A 17,050-nucleotide genomic window follows, 5' to 3' on the forward strand; every position below is an offset into this window, starting at 1 on the left:
TTTTTTGGAAATGAATACCTTCTTTATAAAATATAAAAAGTACTAACAAACATCATAAATGGACAAATAATAACTCGTATATAGATTATAAAAAGATGCTCAAAGTAATTCATAGAATCGGTCGGTAAGCCAAATCAATTAACATTCTTAAACATAATCGAATGGGTGATGATTTAAGTAATCGGATGGGTGACGATTATATGGATGATGCTTGCATTTGTTATATTGAAAATGAGCTCTTTTTTAAAGTCACAACTGAATATGTTATGAATCGTTTTCAAAACATGAAAACACGTATGATACAACTATAATATGTTATATCATTTTTATTTAATATGACTTTGTATTTTATTAAATATTGTCGATTTACTTTTGTTATATTAATATTATTTGCATTTTATTTATCTGACCGAACGATCAACTTAACCCGACCCGATACATCTGGGTCCAAAAACTTTTAATGTCTGAAAAAAAATCAAGCACCGAAAAATCCCGAACCCATAGGATAAAATTTTTGGCTCCGCCACTGTATCCCCTCACACTTCCTCTGCAAGCTTTCAACACGCTAAATTGCCAAGCGCTGCTCAAATAAATATATGTAAACCAGGGCGGGGTGCTTGACATTTGATAGGCCCCTGGAAAAAAGATGTGTTCAGTAAACTAGATGACATTCCAGACAAACTAATGGTCGGGCCTGCACATAAAATTGGATTTGGAGCTAATGGAACCGGGCTTGCACATGGAACTGGGCTTGGATCTGATGTTGTGTTTGTGACTCGGGTTTAATAGTTTGATTGTTTCTTTTGTCAGTTTGTGCCCTTGAGTGATAATATTCGATCATCACAAATTCACAATGGTGATTGCTATAGTTTGTCTTGAATTAAAGATTTGTATCGTGTTTCTCGTTGTTTGTTTGATTTAGTATAAAGATTATAGTTTTATGACATTAACATATTGGCATTAGTTTTTTGAATGCTTTGATGTCTCTGTCTCAGCGTGTGGGTCGTAATATCTGGTGAATAAGGTTATAATAAAAAGTCAATCTACATCATTGGATTTAATAAAACACATAGGGGTAAGATGGTCAACAATTAAATATTATAATTATGGAATTAAAATCTCAATTAATTTGACATCCCTATTTTTTGCTATATATTCGTCCTGTGATAAAGTTTTATTTTTGAAATGGTTATAAAAAATGAAACAATGCATTATTCATCTTAGGTTATTTTTTTGGCTGGATTTAGACGCAATATAGGAGATAACAGGAGGTTTTTTAATTTTTTTATGGTTGTTCATCACAAAAGAAAGCATGCAATAGATAAGAAACCAATAATTTTGCATTCAGGTTTAACAATTTCGCATCCAAACTTTGTTTCTTGATTTGAATTTATTGTTTTAATTTTATGAACTCAGTTAGTGAAATTATTTATTTTATTTTTTGAGCATGATTATTGACTAAAACTTCATAGTTACCTTGGTCTTGAATGAATATTTGTTGAGTTTTGGATTGTTCATTAGTTTATAGGTAACTTGGTTGGATTAATATTGTTGTGTTTTGGTGCATGATGTTGTTCATGGAAGTTTTTGGTGTTGCAGATTTTTGATATTGGTAAGTGTGTTTTTGTTCATTAATATTCGTTACTTGTAACTGGTTTGAATCAAGTACAAAGTGTTTTTGTTCATTAATATCGGTTATGATGTTCAAGCTAGTGTGTTTTAGTTCTTGGTGTTGTGTTTAAATTTGGATTAAAATTTGGTGTTGTTTCTAAATTTTGATTATTGGGTCAAGTTATTCTACAAAGGGGAACAAAAATAAGAAGAATGAGAAAGATTTGTAGCCACACACAAAAAAAAACATTTAAAAAAATTTTGAAAAATAAATAAATAACTCATCACTCAAAATTTAATATAAAAAACGAAAAAAATAAAAATAAAAATAAAAAAAAATATTTCAATCGTCTTTCTCGTTCTCATAAAAAAACAAAAAACACAATGGCAGGTGAAAAAAGTCGTGTCTTTTTGTTTATCATTGTGTTTGTGTTTATTTTTGTCATTGATTGTTTCTTTTTTGCTTGACATTATGTCTTTTTTTCTTTATATTGTGTTATATTACTCAAAATTGTGCTATATTTTGTTTGGCATTGTGTTATATTTTGCGACATGTTGTGTCTTTTTTTAGTTATAATTGTGTCTTTTGTTCATTTTCGTCATTGTGTCTTTGATCTTAGCATTGTGTCTTTTCGTCAATTTTTTTTATTCTTTTTATATATATTTTTTTAATTTTTTTAACGGGAATGATGGCGGAAACATTTTAGTTTTTTATTTATATTTTAAGCTATAATTTTTTTATTTTTTTTTTTTGAAATTATTTTTAATGGGTTTTTTGTGTGGTCAAAAAATTTTTTCACGCTTCTCATTTTTGTTTCCCTTTGTATTTTAACTTTACCATTGATTATTGATTTAAAACACACTGTAATATATATTGTGATAATCTTAGTGTTGTTTTTTAAATTTGGATTATAAATAATAATAGATTGATAATGTTTCCATATATAATATAATACACGAGATGATTATGCCTCTAGAGTGTTATAAAACAAGTATAAAAATGAACCAGACCACGCCTCGAAAAAACACTACAACGAATCTTAACCATTAGATCACATAATCCAACGCACCAGATCACTTACCACACTTTTTAGACACACTTCACTTCTTATTTTAACCTCACCATATACACACACACACACACACACACACCTAGATGGCCAAATTAACACGTTTCACATTAACAGATTTACAAGCAATATTGCACATGATACAACCTTGAATGGATGACAAAAGAGTCATTGTCACATTAAAACTCATGTGTTATCAATTTTATATTTAATATAGTTACAACATTATATATAACTAGTTTTTATCTCCCGTATTACGGAGTTGTTTTATATTATTTGATTCTAATATTTATCTATTTTTTGAATTTTTATCTTTTTTATTGTATGAAAGTTAATAATTTACTTATGGTTTGATGATAAATTATTTCTCAAATAAATGAGATGTTATAACCATGTTTAAAAGCTATATGGGTTGATGAGACTAAAAACCCATTTATTTTTTTTTACTTACTACAAATTGGTTTTTTAATTATAAATAATATATATCTTTTTTTAAATAAATCATATATTAATTTTTAGTATATCCCTACTTTATAAGATATTATATCAAATATTTGATAAGATTATTTTTTTTATCATTAATTACTTTTGTTATTATTTATATATAACACAAACCGAGCTACATCTGGATAATGGGTTTGATATGACCCATACCCGTGAATTCGGGTCAAATGCATGAGAAGCCTCCATTTAAAAATAAAGCAAATCTGGTAACTCCAAAAAAGGGGGGAGCGACCACATCGCGACACCTAGGATTTTTGAGTTTTCGTTTATATGTATTATAGATAATAATTTGCAAATCACCGTTATCTCACATATTCATACTCATACCATAGATGAGAAGTACTGCTTCTTTTTCTATTTGTACAACTCTATTCTTCTCTATTTTGGTGCCACGTTGCATCAATATAACTATTCTAATTTGTCTCATTCCTTACAAAACCATTCTTCACATGTTAGTTCCATTAATCTTGCGTTCCATTACCGTTGTGTTACAACGGCGACCAGTGTTTTAAAAACCGGTTCAAACCGGCCGTTTTTGTCCGGTATTTTTGTCCGGTATTTTTGAACGTTGTACCGGCGGTTTTTGTTTAAAATACCGGTTTTTACCGGCAAACCGGTTTTAGGTCCGATAAATTTTGATATTTGCAGCCCATATTTTTTTCAAAACTATTTTTAACCCAATAATTAACATTCAAACGTGTAAACATTACGACTATTTTTTAAAGATTGAATGCTTTCACATTATTTTTTATAATATGGATTAACTTTTGGATTATTTTTTGTTATAAAATCATTTAGTTTTGGGTTATTTTTGGATTAAAGTTACATTTATAGAAAATTATAAGGTAAATTATTCAACCGGTTGAACCTCTCGGTATAACCCGGTTCAACCCGTTGTATCATTTTTTAACCCAATCCGGTACAAGTAAAATACCGGTTTTTAAAACATTGACGGCGACAACATGTCTTCAACCTTTTCCTTCTCAAACACAAAACATGTCCCCTCTGCAAGTGCTCTGAAGCCATCGCCGGCATCGTCCCGACACCGTCACACTCCACCGGCGCCATCGACCTCAGTTTTGTAACCGATGTTATATTGGCTTAAACCTGATAAAAAATTAGAAACCTTTAGTGTACAGGGCAATTTCTAGGGTTTAAAGCAACTGGGGACTTATAAGAAGTTGCATATTAATTCACATTTTCTTCAAATATGATCTTAATTCAATCTCATGTATGTGTCTTTACATTGTTTTGTATTTGTGACTTTTGAAATTAGGCTTTTAGGACGTATATTGGTGAAATTTAAGTTGTTAAAATTAGGCTATTAGGTAGTGATTTTTTTGTGCACACCATGTGTTTAATGAAATGTGACTTGTTTTCGTAGTTCTTGAAGCATGGGTTTTAAAGGCATCTTGGCCTTGAATATGTTTCTTTGTTGCTTTAGAATTGTGGTTGATATATCGGGATTGATTTGCTATAAGCGGTTGTCTATTTAAGCTATGTATTTACATAGTATAGGCGTTTGTTATTTGTTTTTGTAATTGAAGATGTTGTCTATACACTATATTGGCATTAGCTTTTGTCATCATTATTAATACACTTTAAGTGTACCTTATTTTATTACGTTAACTTTTTTAGTAACATGACATGTGTTTATACGTACTTTAGGCTTATTTCATTTGTACTAGGCTACTAGCATAAATTCTGTAGTATTATGTCAAAATAAATGTCTCATTTTGATTTAGATGTAGGAAGCACCAAGAGCTTTAGGTGAAAGACGAAAGCACCCTTCTCTTGTCATCGGGCAACATCTACAAGGCTCTTTTTAAGTTATCTTTTGGGCATAATGTTTTTGTTGTTGGAATTTATATTATTATCATAATTTTGTTATTTACAATGCAGGTGACAATCCGTCCCATATATAACGGGCCAAAATTCTCTAACTTTACCCGTTTCACCGGTTAAAACAATATATATTCAAAACATGCACGCTTACTTAAATGGGTCAAATTGCATACGAAAATGTACAAATATAACATGACTATAACAACTTCTTGCTCATTTGATTGTCTAAATAGTTGATCAAATGTTACCTCTCGCAACGAAGTGCGGGGCAAAAATACTAGTTGCTTCTAAGCAACATTTGTAAATTTAAAGAATAATTAAAAATCATTACCCTTAATCTTTTACGTCCTATTCTTGAGTTTTTTTAAAGGAGAGAAAGAAAAGGAAAACTAAGAATAGTTAAAAAATGGGTGTTCTTGAGTTTTTTTTAGGATGGAAAGGAAAAGAGTATGAGGAGGTATGAGAGATTAAATTAATGTATTTTCCCAATAAGTTATCCTTTCAAAAATGGGATGATTACTAAGGATAACTATTTTTTAACATAGTTATCATTTCCTTTCCTTTAATTTCCTTCCAACTCAAGAACACACCTAATTAAAAAAAATTTTCTTCCCTTCATTTCCCTTTCTTATCATTCCCTCTTCTTTCCTTTCCTTTCCTTGATTAAAAAACTCAAGAAGACGTTACGCTATTTTAATTTTAATTTTCATTTTGGCCCAACCCTCCCATGACTTTTAAACGTTAATAATTTTTTCATATCTTAATATTTAAAAAAAAAAATTACACCATATAAACGAGCATATTTTTATCTTTAATTTGAATATGATATTGTTATAATTTTTTTTAGTTTAAATAAATAATACTTTATGTAAGGGTGTTTGCAGTCTGATTTTGATGGTTTTAAATTTAACCATGAGTCAAACAATTAGGAACGGTTTTTTTCGTCTAAAACCAAAACAAAACCTTTGAAAAATGAAAACGATTGGCCAAAAGTTAAAAGAAAAAAAAGCAAACGTGAAATCAAACGGATGCCCGGTTTAAATGATTTTACGGTTTCAAACCGAACAATAACCACCCATAAACTTATTACTTGATTATCATCGTCGGCGTTTCCAACCGCATGACGCAAACACCCGTCTAGTTTTATAAACTACATATATGTATATTTTTTTTATTTTGATAATTGCATTTAAAATTGTGCAATACTTGCAAACGAAGAGATTGAGACACGCGTTTCCTAAACGTATTATTATTATTATTATTATTATTATTATTATTATTATTATTATTATTCTACATGCCTTTGTTTCCGACCTATATCCAAAACCGATATTCGTCTCTACAGATTGATTCTGCATTGAATCTCAGGTACGCAAACGTATTTCAAAATTATTAGGGTTTTGATACATGAACAATAATAATATTAATAACATGAACCGGGCTTGTTAATTTTTGTATTGTTGTTAATAATGGGTTTGTTTAATTGAGCAGGATACATTATTATGGCTGAAGAGAAAGCCATAGACGCAGAGAAGAAGACAATAACAAAGAGGGGTTTTTGGTCTCGAGTCTGGAATGCGTTGTTCCGGTCACATGGTGATGATTTAGAGAAGAGGTTGCAGTACATTTCTAAAAAAGAGGCCACTCTTCTTGATAGAATGAAGAGGAGGTCCTCCAGTTGGCGGGCAACTGCCCGCAATTTGATCCTTGTTTCGGTTTTTTCTGAGGTATAATATGAATGGGTTAATGATTGAATAATGTTATAAACTTGTTAATTGCATATTCGTAACCTAATCATTAGACATGTTATAAACTTAACTTTAGTTTAGTATGTTTTGTTCCTTATGTTCATTAAACCAGTATGTAATTCGGTAGGATATGACCGTAATGGCTAGTTACTGTTACCGTTTGGGGATTTATCATAGCCGTTTAAGGTTGCATAACTGTTAAACATGCATGTAGGTATATTAAGTAGCGGTGGCTGGAATATGGCCGTGTTTGGGATTGAGTTTGAATACTGACTTATTGGCTTTTAAAAAAAAATGTTTGGAAATCACAAAAGTCCGTGGGTGAGGCAGAAGTGAGTGACAATATAGTTGCGGAATGATGCTTCTAGTCGATAGGGTACTTGTTAATGTGTAATTTGAGTTTTTTTTTTGGTTTTGTGAATTGTTTTGGATATATCTTTATGGCAGGATTGAGTAGAGGGTACTGTTAATATACACAGGTCAAACTGTTGGGTTTTATACTATACGCATGCCACGATATTATCACCTTGTTATGTTTCTGAGCGCGATATTTCCCAGATTCATGCTGCATATAGACTACTAAACTACACATATATCGACATAGTAAGGCAGAGATTAAGTTGGACTTAAGATATTAAAATAGGGGGAGGGGGTGCGAAAGTCACGGACCTTGTTCCGGGCAAGGGGTGGGGGACCCCTGGGTTCCTTAGAAGCTTCGCACTTGGTGTAGGGTGGTACTGGTTTCACAATGTTTTGTTATCAATTGTGCCCTGATTTTGTTTTCCATGAGATGAATAATGAATACTATTTATTTATTATGTTTAAACCTCACTACAGGAAGATATAATTTGATTTCCACAAAAAAAAAGTTTTAAATTATAGTGCTGAGTAAAAGTGAATTCAACATAGATAAGAGGTATCAAATGGAATTTATAGAATATGATTATGTCAGTAGGATTGTTTTTGTCAATAAAAGGGAAAGTGAAAAAGTGTCACTGTTAAATTGTTAGTACGAACATCATCGACAAATAATTTAAAAGTTTAGATTATTAAGGAAAACTATATAATTTTTTTCCGAACAACTTTCATAAAAAATGAAAAAATAAAAACTTAAAGCCACAAGCCCTTGCTAGCAAGCAATGCAACAAAAACAACATAACAGAGACTCTTCCACTTGTTCCAATCTATATCCAAATATGTCAACCTATTAAAAAAAAGACTAAAATATAGAGTATATTTTATTCTGTTAAAAAAACACATCATAAGATAATATAAATTAATTATAACTTTCTCTGAGAATTAATAAAAGAAAGTAAAAATCTATTTTAGGCCCAATTAGTGGCCCAATACACATCTAACCCAGCCCACCCACTTATAAGTTTATAAAAACAACCACAAAGAAACCCTAGCGTTGGTTACATTACATACATTTGCGCAGCTTTGCTTGCTACCTACTCTCTCTCATACAATCTCTGAAGAAAACATTGAAACTGGAACACAAATACCAATTTTCAGAGACATAAGGCGTTACACGTGCGCCTACTGTGGAATTGTACGCTCCAAGAAGACTATTATTCAAGCTCACATTCAATCTCATCATCAGGTCTGTGTAATTTTGATCAAGTATTGTAATTTGATGTGGGTTTTTGTAAATAGTACATAATTGTGTTGGTTGAGGTGAAATTGATTAGATATTTGTTTACTTTGTTTTATGTGATGCTATAGGTTTAGATATGATCAGATCTGTAGGAAAATTTGAGCTCTAATTTTAATAATTTGACTAATAATATGAAATATACATAAAATAAAGTACTGTGATGTTGTTGAATATGATTTGTTTTTGTGTTTACTGAACATAATAGGGGTGCGCACGAAACCGCAAAAAAAATGATTGAAACCGAAAAAAGGAAAAAAAATAAAAAATCAAACCGAGATAACCGAACTGGGTAAGAATTAAGAAACAGATGCTTCGGTTTTGATTTTTAGTAAAAGCTAAAATATCGGTTTTGGTTTGGTTTTGTGTAAGCTAAATAACTTGAACTAAACTGAATGACTCGAGGATACTGTGTTATAGATACAATGTTTTGATCTTGATTTTGTTGTCATGTAGGATGAAATCAAAGAGGCTGAAGGTACTGACGAAGAAGAGCCAAAAGGCGCGAAGATGAATGTTTGCGAGGATTGTGGTGCTTTGTTTAAAAAACCTGCGCACTTGAGGCAGCATATGTTAAGCTATTCACTTCAGGTACGTTATAGTTTGTTGTAGTTCTCACTTTTATAATATTATTTGATGTTGATTTAGATATCAATAACCATTTATAGATTCCACACTTCTGCAGGGTTTAAGGTTGCATTAGGTATATAAAATTATGTGAAATCGAATGGATTGTGTTGTGTGAGGCATTGGATCCCAACCAAGAACTCCAAAATGTGAGACCTTGATTGGAATAGTATCAGGCAGGGGGGCCTCCTGAGAGGCTCCATCAAGTTATCCTCAATCACGCGGTCAAGTATGTGGTTCAAACGTTCCTTTGTCTGTGCATCAATGAGTCATTTGATCACCAGAAGCAATAAAGTCTCACTAGTAACATAATTTTTGCAGAGACCCTTTACTTGTCCACTTAAAGACTGCAACTCAAGTTACCGAAGAAAAGATCACTTGAATCGCCACATCATCCAACACCAGGGTAAAATCTTTGAGTGTCCTAAAACAAACTGCAAAAGTAAATTTGCGTTTCAAGGTAACATGACAAGACATGTGAAAGAAATGCATGATGACTCGGATGATAATACAAACAAGCATAAGCAGCACACATGTTCAGAGCCCGGGTGTGAAAAGGTTTTCAAATATCCTTCGAAGTTAAGAGCTCATGAAGAATCTCATGGTGAGTTAATGGTTTCTATGTTTTCAACTTTCAAGATAATAATTCGTCTTGTATTTATGATTTATAACTATTTGATTTGAATATTGCAGTTAGACTAGAAACGATTGAGGCTTTTTGTGGGGAACCTGGTTGTAAGAAATATTTTACCAATGAGCAATGTTTAAAGGTTCACATTCAGACTTGCCATCAATATATAGTTTGCAAGATTTGTAAGAGTAAACAACTAAGGAAGAATATAAAACGTCATCTTCGTTCACATGAGAAAGATGTTTCCAAAGAGAGGATTAAATGCAGCTTTGATGAATGCAACCTGACATTCTCAAATGTAAGATTTAATAAACATCCGATTTTGACATTAAATAATCTTTAAAATGTCATGCATATTTATATAATTTTTATGAAATTACAGGGTTCGAATCTCAAGCAGCATGTAAAAGCTGTCCATTTACAAGAAAAACCGTTCTCGTGTAGTTTTTCTGGTTGTGGAATGAGTTTTTCATACAAGCATGGAAGATATATATACAACTTAAAAGAGGGCACCATTGGTTGGTTTTGTGTTCAAATCAAACTAAAATTGGAGATTCGGGTTTAAATGAGACTTGGCTATTGGTCGATTTTCGGTTTTACATGTAGACTTGAGATGTTTGGACCTTAAATTATTTTTAAAAATATATTAAATTATTTTTTTATACAACTAATGAAGCAGCCTAGCAAGGTGCCGGGCATACATTCGCTGAATTATATGCTAGCCACCTCTCCAAAGTCACAAGTACCCCCACCCCCCACCCAAATAACACCCAGGTACACAAACAAAAACTATATAAAATGCTAGCCACCTCTCCCAAGTCACACTTAACCACTTTGATCTATGATGAACCCATAGATAACTTAACGCTTTTATCTTGCTTAATATGTTCCCAACGTGCACCAGCTAATGTTGGAACACCGTGTCATTCCCAGCTTTCCATATACACACATTGTCGTTGACGTTAGATATACCGCGTGGAAAGTCTTTGCACTCCGTTTAGTCATCCGATAAAACTTGTGTAGCTCCAAGATATGTCAAGTCGAAAACGCATAAACAGTCGGCACTCTACACCAGCTTGCCACGCCGTGCCAAACTGCTTGAGCAAAACATGACACCAAAAAGTGCTCGGCCGTTTCTTTCGAGTCACCACATACGGGGCACCATATTGACTCAACCGCTATGTTCCTTTTACCAACCCCACTAGTACCAGGATTCTCTCAATTTCCTCTCTCCACGCTAAGATTCCAACCTCTTTTGGCACGAAACTATTCCACTCGCATAATTAATGATGAATTTGAGTATGAAAGTTATGATCCAAAATATTGAATTTGACCGATAAATCAAATAACCGATATCTAAACAGTAAACAACGTCTATACGGTTCACATTCATAGGTTTTTCTAACATTTGAGAATTGAGATGGGCTAAATAGAAAACTGCTCTTTTATTTAACTGCATTTCGATAATTTTCATTTATCTGATCTCTCATCAAGGGTGTTAATCGTGTTTAGTTGGCGGATTAAAATGTGTAACCTGAATCCAACCCATATTATTATTCGTGTCAAAGATTTTAACCATAACCTTCACACAAATACATTCATGTCGACCCGAAACAACTTATTTAAACCATTTATAAAAATTAATTAATTATATTTTTCTAAAGCAAAATAGATTTATTTTATCAGTAGAGTAAATGAATAATAAAATATTTTTATTTTAAATAAAGACAAAATTACAAATTTTGTACTTTAAAAAGAGCCAAATTACTGTTCGTGTCCTTTTTTAGTTTTTTTTGCAGGCGGTGTCCTTTAAACATTTTTTTCCTACACGTTATGTCCTTTACGCTAACTGGGTTAGAAAAACTCAGTTAAATACCCTCACGTGAGACGCATGTGAGGGCATATTGGTCTTTTCAAAACAGATTTATATACTCATATTAATAATAATAACAATAAATTCACACACACACACACCCCACTCTCTTCACCCTTCTCTTCTTCACATCCAATCTACCAGATAACAATAATAACAACAATAATAATCAACAGCAAGAACAACAAGATGACCAGAATAATAATAATAATAGGAATCGACCACCAATCGCCGGAGAAGAACCCACAAACCCAGATCCAAACGACTACGAACCCACAAACCCAGATCCGACGAACGTATGCTAGAGATGGGAAAGTCAACATTGTCGGTCAATGGTTAGCGAATCTAGTAAAGTCTTGTAACATCCCGCTGTCGGATTTCGACTGGTCTTCTCCGGCGAGTTTGACCGGAAAGCTTGATACCGTCGTCGGAGTTTGGATCTGGGTTTGTGGGTTCATAGCCGTTTGTCGGATCTGGGTTTGTGGGTTCTAAGCCGTTTGGTGTTGCAGGGTGGTCGGGATAAGCTGTGGTCGGATCTAATGGTGGTCACAGAGATCAGGGGCGGACCCACATAGGTCCGATCGGGGTCCCGGGACACCGATGTTTTTTAAAAATTACTTAGAGACGGTATATTAAATTTTGTAAGGACCCCATAAAAATTAATACTTGGAACCCATACTGTTAAGATTGAACTGGTACAGTGTCCCTTGTTTTACTTGTGAGAGGTTGTAGGTTCAAGCCCCATCATACTCCTTTTTTGTTGTTTTTTTAATATCCTAGTCTTAGTTATTCAGTTAGGGTATTTGTGCTTTTTGTTAGTTTATCTCATATAGTCATTATTACCATGCAACATATATAATGTTAACATGGATTTTGCATATTCTTTTATTATTTACCTTGTGTATGTATATTATAATTAATCATTTATTTGTGTTAGAGTTATTTTTTCATGTTTTGATCAATTATGTAAGACCATATATATAGGTTACGTTCATGTTTTTCGGGTATGAATTAAAAGTGTATGTTTCATCTAGTTTGTAATTTAGATTCTTTCTACTTACTCGTTTCCAATGACACCATAGTTCCGTGTTTTATTATGTTCCTCGCCTCGACCCGACCCGAATAACGACCGACCCGAAAAATTTTGTAAACCGAAAAAATTGGGACCCCATTGACAAAAAATCCTGGGTACGCCACTGACAGAGATGGTGACACATGTTGGAGGTGGAATGGAGATGAAGAAAGAGTTTGGAGATGGTGATGGTGACACATGTTGCAGGTGGTGGCAGTGGTGATGGTGGCCGGGAGAGTGGTGGAAGAAGAAAGAGTTTGGAGGTGGAATGAAGATGATGATGAATTAGAGATGAGATGGAGATGGGTTGGAGAGAGAGAGAGAGTTTATTTTATAAATATTAATTATTAAATATATATATTAAATATATTTGAACCATTTCGTTGAAAAGACCAAAATACCCTCACATGCGCCTCACGTGAGGGTATTTAACTGAGTTTTTCTAACCCAGTTAGCGTAAAGGACATAACGTGTAGGAAAAAAATGTTTAAAGGACACCGCCTGCAAATAAACTAAAAAAAGGACACACTGTAATTTGGCTTTTTTTAAAGAACAAAATTTGTAATTCTGTCTTAAATAAGAGTCCTTAAATAAAAGAAAAGGAAATCTTGAAATTGAAGTGAAAGTTATAAATATATATCCTTTAAAAAATGAAAACCAAATAAAAATAAAAACAAAATTATAATTATAAAAGGTTTTTTTAAAATACTTAAAAGGTCAACTCAGTTTTTATACACGCGAATCCAAACCCGACCCGTTTTAAATGGGTTGTATCAGTCAACCCAAAAACCTGTTTTTTTTCATGCCAGGATCAGGTCGTGTCAATCGCCGCCCCCACTCACGTCCACTTATGGTTCTCACATATATCCAACTTCAAACTGGCACCACTACCGGACCTGAACCCAGGCCGGGTCGACTCAACCTAACCCCGACCTCCAGTTGTAGACTATGCCACTGATTCTAGACGCACCCAACGTCCAATAGAAATGTTCCTACGCCGCCAACAGCTTAATGTCAATGCTTGCCACGGTGTTAAAATTGTTGCTGATGCTTTAATTTGGTTTCTCCGACTATGTATGAGACTGTTTTTGATCTTGCCTCGCTTCCTGTATGCTCTTTGTTTTACTAATTTAACATTAAATTAAAATGTTTGTTGGGCATTCTCAACAGAAAAGTGGTTAATTGCTGTAAAATACTAATGAATTTGGTTTAAAAAAATCAAGCTAATGGGTGTTCTGACCCTTCACTGGTTTTTTATGTGGAAAAATCAAACTAAATTTGATGGACGGATTGTGAATGCTCTAATGAAGGTTTAAATTTTAAAATGCTTATATATATGGTATTCGATAGATAAACCTCAATTGCAGCTAAAAGTTTCAGCCTTTTTTGGATTACCAGCTAAAAATGTTACTTAAAACCTTACGTTTGGTTTGTTACTTTCGTTTAGTTCAAGCCACGAGCTATTTGAACAATCGCTACAGCACTCGGTAAAAAAAATCTATGTATGTAAAAGTCAAGCATGCATTATATGATTATAATAATTAATGAAGCAACAGGCATGCAGATCCAGTAATACTATAACATTAATAAAATTTCCATGAACAAATCATCATATGCATGATTTCATCTTTATAACATCATACTCAACCAAAAAAACAACTCATCAACTCATTTCCTTAAAAGTAAAGAAACAACATAACCATGTTTACTGAGTTACCTGCTCACTAGCTCCACCATTCTCTTCCACCTTCATCTCACCTTCACCGCCACCTGACTCACCTCACCTTCCGCACCAACCTTATCAGCAAACAGCTTCGATGGCAACAACGAAGAAACCGCAGCTCGTGCACTAGCCTTCGCCCTCTCCGCCTCTTCCGCTTCCTTAGCAGCAGCTTCCGCCTTCTCCCGCTCAATCTCCGCCATCAAATTCACCAAATCATCCTCTCTCTCTTCCTTCCTCAACTCCTCCCTCACAAACTCCTGCAACTCATCCGAGAAATCCAAAGGATCCTCCCTCAACATCTTACCAATAATCTCAAGAACCTCGTTATGTTTATTAACATCAAACAACGCCTTCATTATAAACTTATAACTATCATCATCCATCCTCGGCTTCGGCACCATCATATCAAAAAACAATTTTGCATCATCCACCTTCCCAACTTTCACCAAATTGTCCATCAGCCGGTTATAAACCACCAAATTCGGCCGCAATTTGGACTCAACCATCATCTTGAAATAAGCAGCTGCATCATCAGGCCGGTTTTCTTTGAAACAAGTATCCATTAACACAACAAAAGTGTACTCATCCGGACTCACACCTTTCTCACTCATACTCTTGTACAGTTCTTCCGCTTTATCCAACATATTATTGTTACACAACTGTTCAATCAGATTATTATACGAAAGAGTGTCGGGATGACACCGTTTCTCGCCCATGCTATTAAACACATTAATAGCGTCATCAAACCGGTTTTCCGCACAATACCCATCCACCATCACATTATATGTTCCCAAATTAACCGTCAGCAGTTTAGGTGGATCATGCAGTTCAAGCATTTCATCGAACAACTTGAGCGCACGCTCAAATTTCCATTTTTAAACAGCGCGTCCAGAATCGAATTATACGCAATCGCACTCATCTTAACCTTCGAATCCTTACCCAACACTTCTTCATAACATTCCATCGCTTTATCCTCAAACCCCTTCAAGAAATACCCTTTCATCACACCGCCATAAACGACACCATCCCGCACAAATCCCCCTAATTTCTCCTTCAATTCTTCATACAAATTAAATATCCCATCATGGTTTTCGACCTTCGCAAACCCGGACATCAAATAACTATAAACAATCGGTCCGCCTCGACCCCTTTCGCGAGCATCTCATCTTTAATCTCCACCGCCTTCTCCAGCTTATTATCATCCACAAGCCCTTTAATTACAATCCGATACGTCGTGGTGTTGGGATCAAACGGGGCGCCATCGATCAACTGCTTATAATGCTCCATGGCGGTATCGATTTTCCGACAATCCATATACGTATTAATAACAAGATTATAAGTGACAATATTCGGCGCAATCGCAGCTTGAGTTATGAACCGGTGGAGATTAAGCAGCTCGGCGTACTTCGACTGCCGAAGACACGCCGTCATGACGGCGTTACAAGTGAAAATGGTGGGTTTACAGTTGGAGTAAACGGAGTGACGTGTTAATAAAACGGCTTCTTGTAAATCATTTTCTCGGATTAGTTTGAGGATACGGTTGTGGAGGTTAAGGCGGTTGCCGGTAAGAGTGGACACGTGTTCTGGAATTTTGGGTGCGTTAGGGTTTGAATTAGGGTTAGGGTTAGGGCGTGGTTGGGATTGGGTGGTGGAACGGAGGGCGTTGAGGGGTGGTTCGATGCGGAGGCGGCGTTTGCGGCGGCGGCGTTTGCGGCGAAGGAGAGGTGGCGGAGGGAGGTGATGGCGATGGTGGGTGGGAGTGGGTGGTGGTGGTGGAGTTTGAGGTGGGTGAGGAAGGATGAGGGTTTGGAAAGAGCCATTGGTGTTGGTGTTGGAAGATGGGAGTGAATTAGGGTTTAAGCAGATGATGAAATGATTCGAAGATTTTGGAACTCGATCAATATGGATTTTGGATGAAGATTAAAAAAAACAAAGAAAAACAACATAAACGAACACGTTATCGAACGTTTATGAACATAGTTAAATGAACATAGCCTAAATTGAGTTTGTTCGTTTAATTATTGTTCATTTAGTTAATCGAATGAAATTATTTGTTCATGTTTGTTTATATATTTAACAAACGAACATAAATGAATTTCTCATCGAATAGTCGTGAACAATTCATCGAACATTTGGTTAATTTACAATCATACTTGTTGACAATTGATATCTATACATGGATTTTAAAAACATATTCATGTTTTGAATTAATTTTACTGTAAAATGTTAATGTTTAAAGTGTGAAACTTGAAACATTCAGGACGGGTATGCATACATGTACAAAATTGTTAATGTTTAGTATCTTTTATTTTGTTTTTATTTGTAGGCTTGTTCAACAATATTAGATATCCTTTTTTCTAATATAAGCCTATTTTTATCATTTTATAAGACTTAAAACAACAATTTAAACTTGCATAGGAGTTAGCATTTTACATCTTCAACCTGTGAAAGCCAAAGACCTGACCCATCTAAACTCATAAACCTACTCGTGCTTCATTGGCGATTTGATTCTCGGTCCATGGATTTGAGTTTATTGAATTCGGTCTGGTTACGATTTACGAGTGTTTTCCGTCGATTTCACTTTAAAACTTGCATAATATGTAAACTTTCCAGGCCTTTGTAACCCTAAATTATCACTCCATCTCTCTTTTGTAAATACAATATAGGAGCAATGTCAAGATTGATCAACATC

The 17,050-nt window shown here is 34.2% G+C and overlaps 1 protein-coding gene and 1 pseudogene across 1 annotated transcript in view; one reads left to right on the forward strand and one right to left on the reverse strand.

Moving 5' to 3' along the window:
• The window catches only part of LOC143553936 (uncharacterized), a 37,730-nt gene extending 27,475 nt beyond the window's left edge, over positions 1 to 10,255 (forward strand). Inside the window, exons 2-8 of the mRNA XM_077043817.1 lie at positions 6,399 to 6,408; positions 6,522 to 6,757; positions 8,217 to 8,381; positions 8,889 to 9,023; positions 9,381 to 9,663; positions 9,753 to 9,988; positions 10,073 to 10,255. Of these exons, the coding sequence (XP_076899932.1) occupies positions 6,399 to 6,408; positions 6,522 to 6,757; positions 8,217 to 8,381; positions 8,889 to 9,023; positions 9,381 to 9,663; positions 9,753 to 9,988; positions 10,073 to 10,255 (1,248 nt within the window). The remainder of the gene's footprint in view (positions 1 to 6,398; positions 6,409 to 6,521; positions 6,758 to 8,216; positions 8,382 to 8,888; positions 9,024 to 9,380; positions 9,664 to 9,752; positions 9,989 to 10,072) is intronic.
• A 3,963-nt stretch (positions 10,256 to 14,218) lies between these two features.
• Positions 14,219 to 16,217, reverse strand: LOC143553930 (pentatricopeptide repeat-containing protein At3g49240, mitochondrial pseudogene; annotated as a pseudogene).
• Between the last annotated feature and the right edge of the window lie 833 nt (positions 16,218 to 17,050).

This window comes from Bidens hawaiensis, unplaced genomic scaffold (assembly GCF_021521415.1).
Source record: "Bidens hawaiensis isolate Kalapana, Puna unplaced genomic scaffold, B.hawaiensis_p1.1 tig00017455_1, whole genome shotgun sequence".
NCBI classification, from domain to species: Eukaryota; Viridiplantae; Streptophyta; class Magnoliopsida; order Asterales; family Asteraceae; genus Bidens; species Bidens hawaiensis.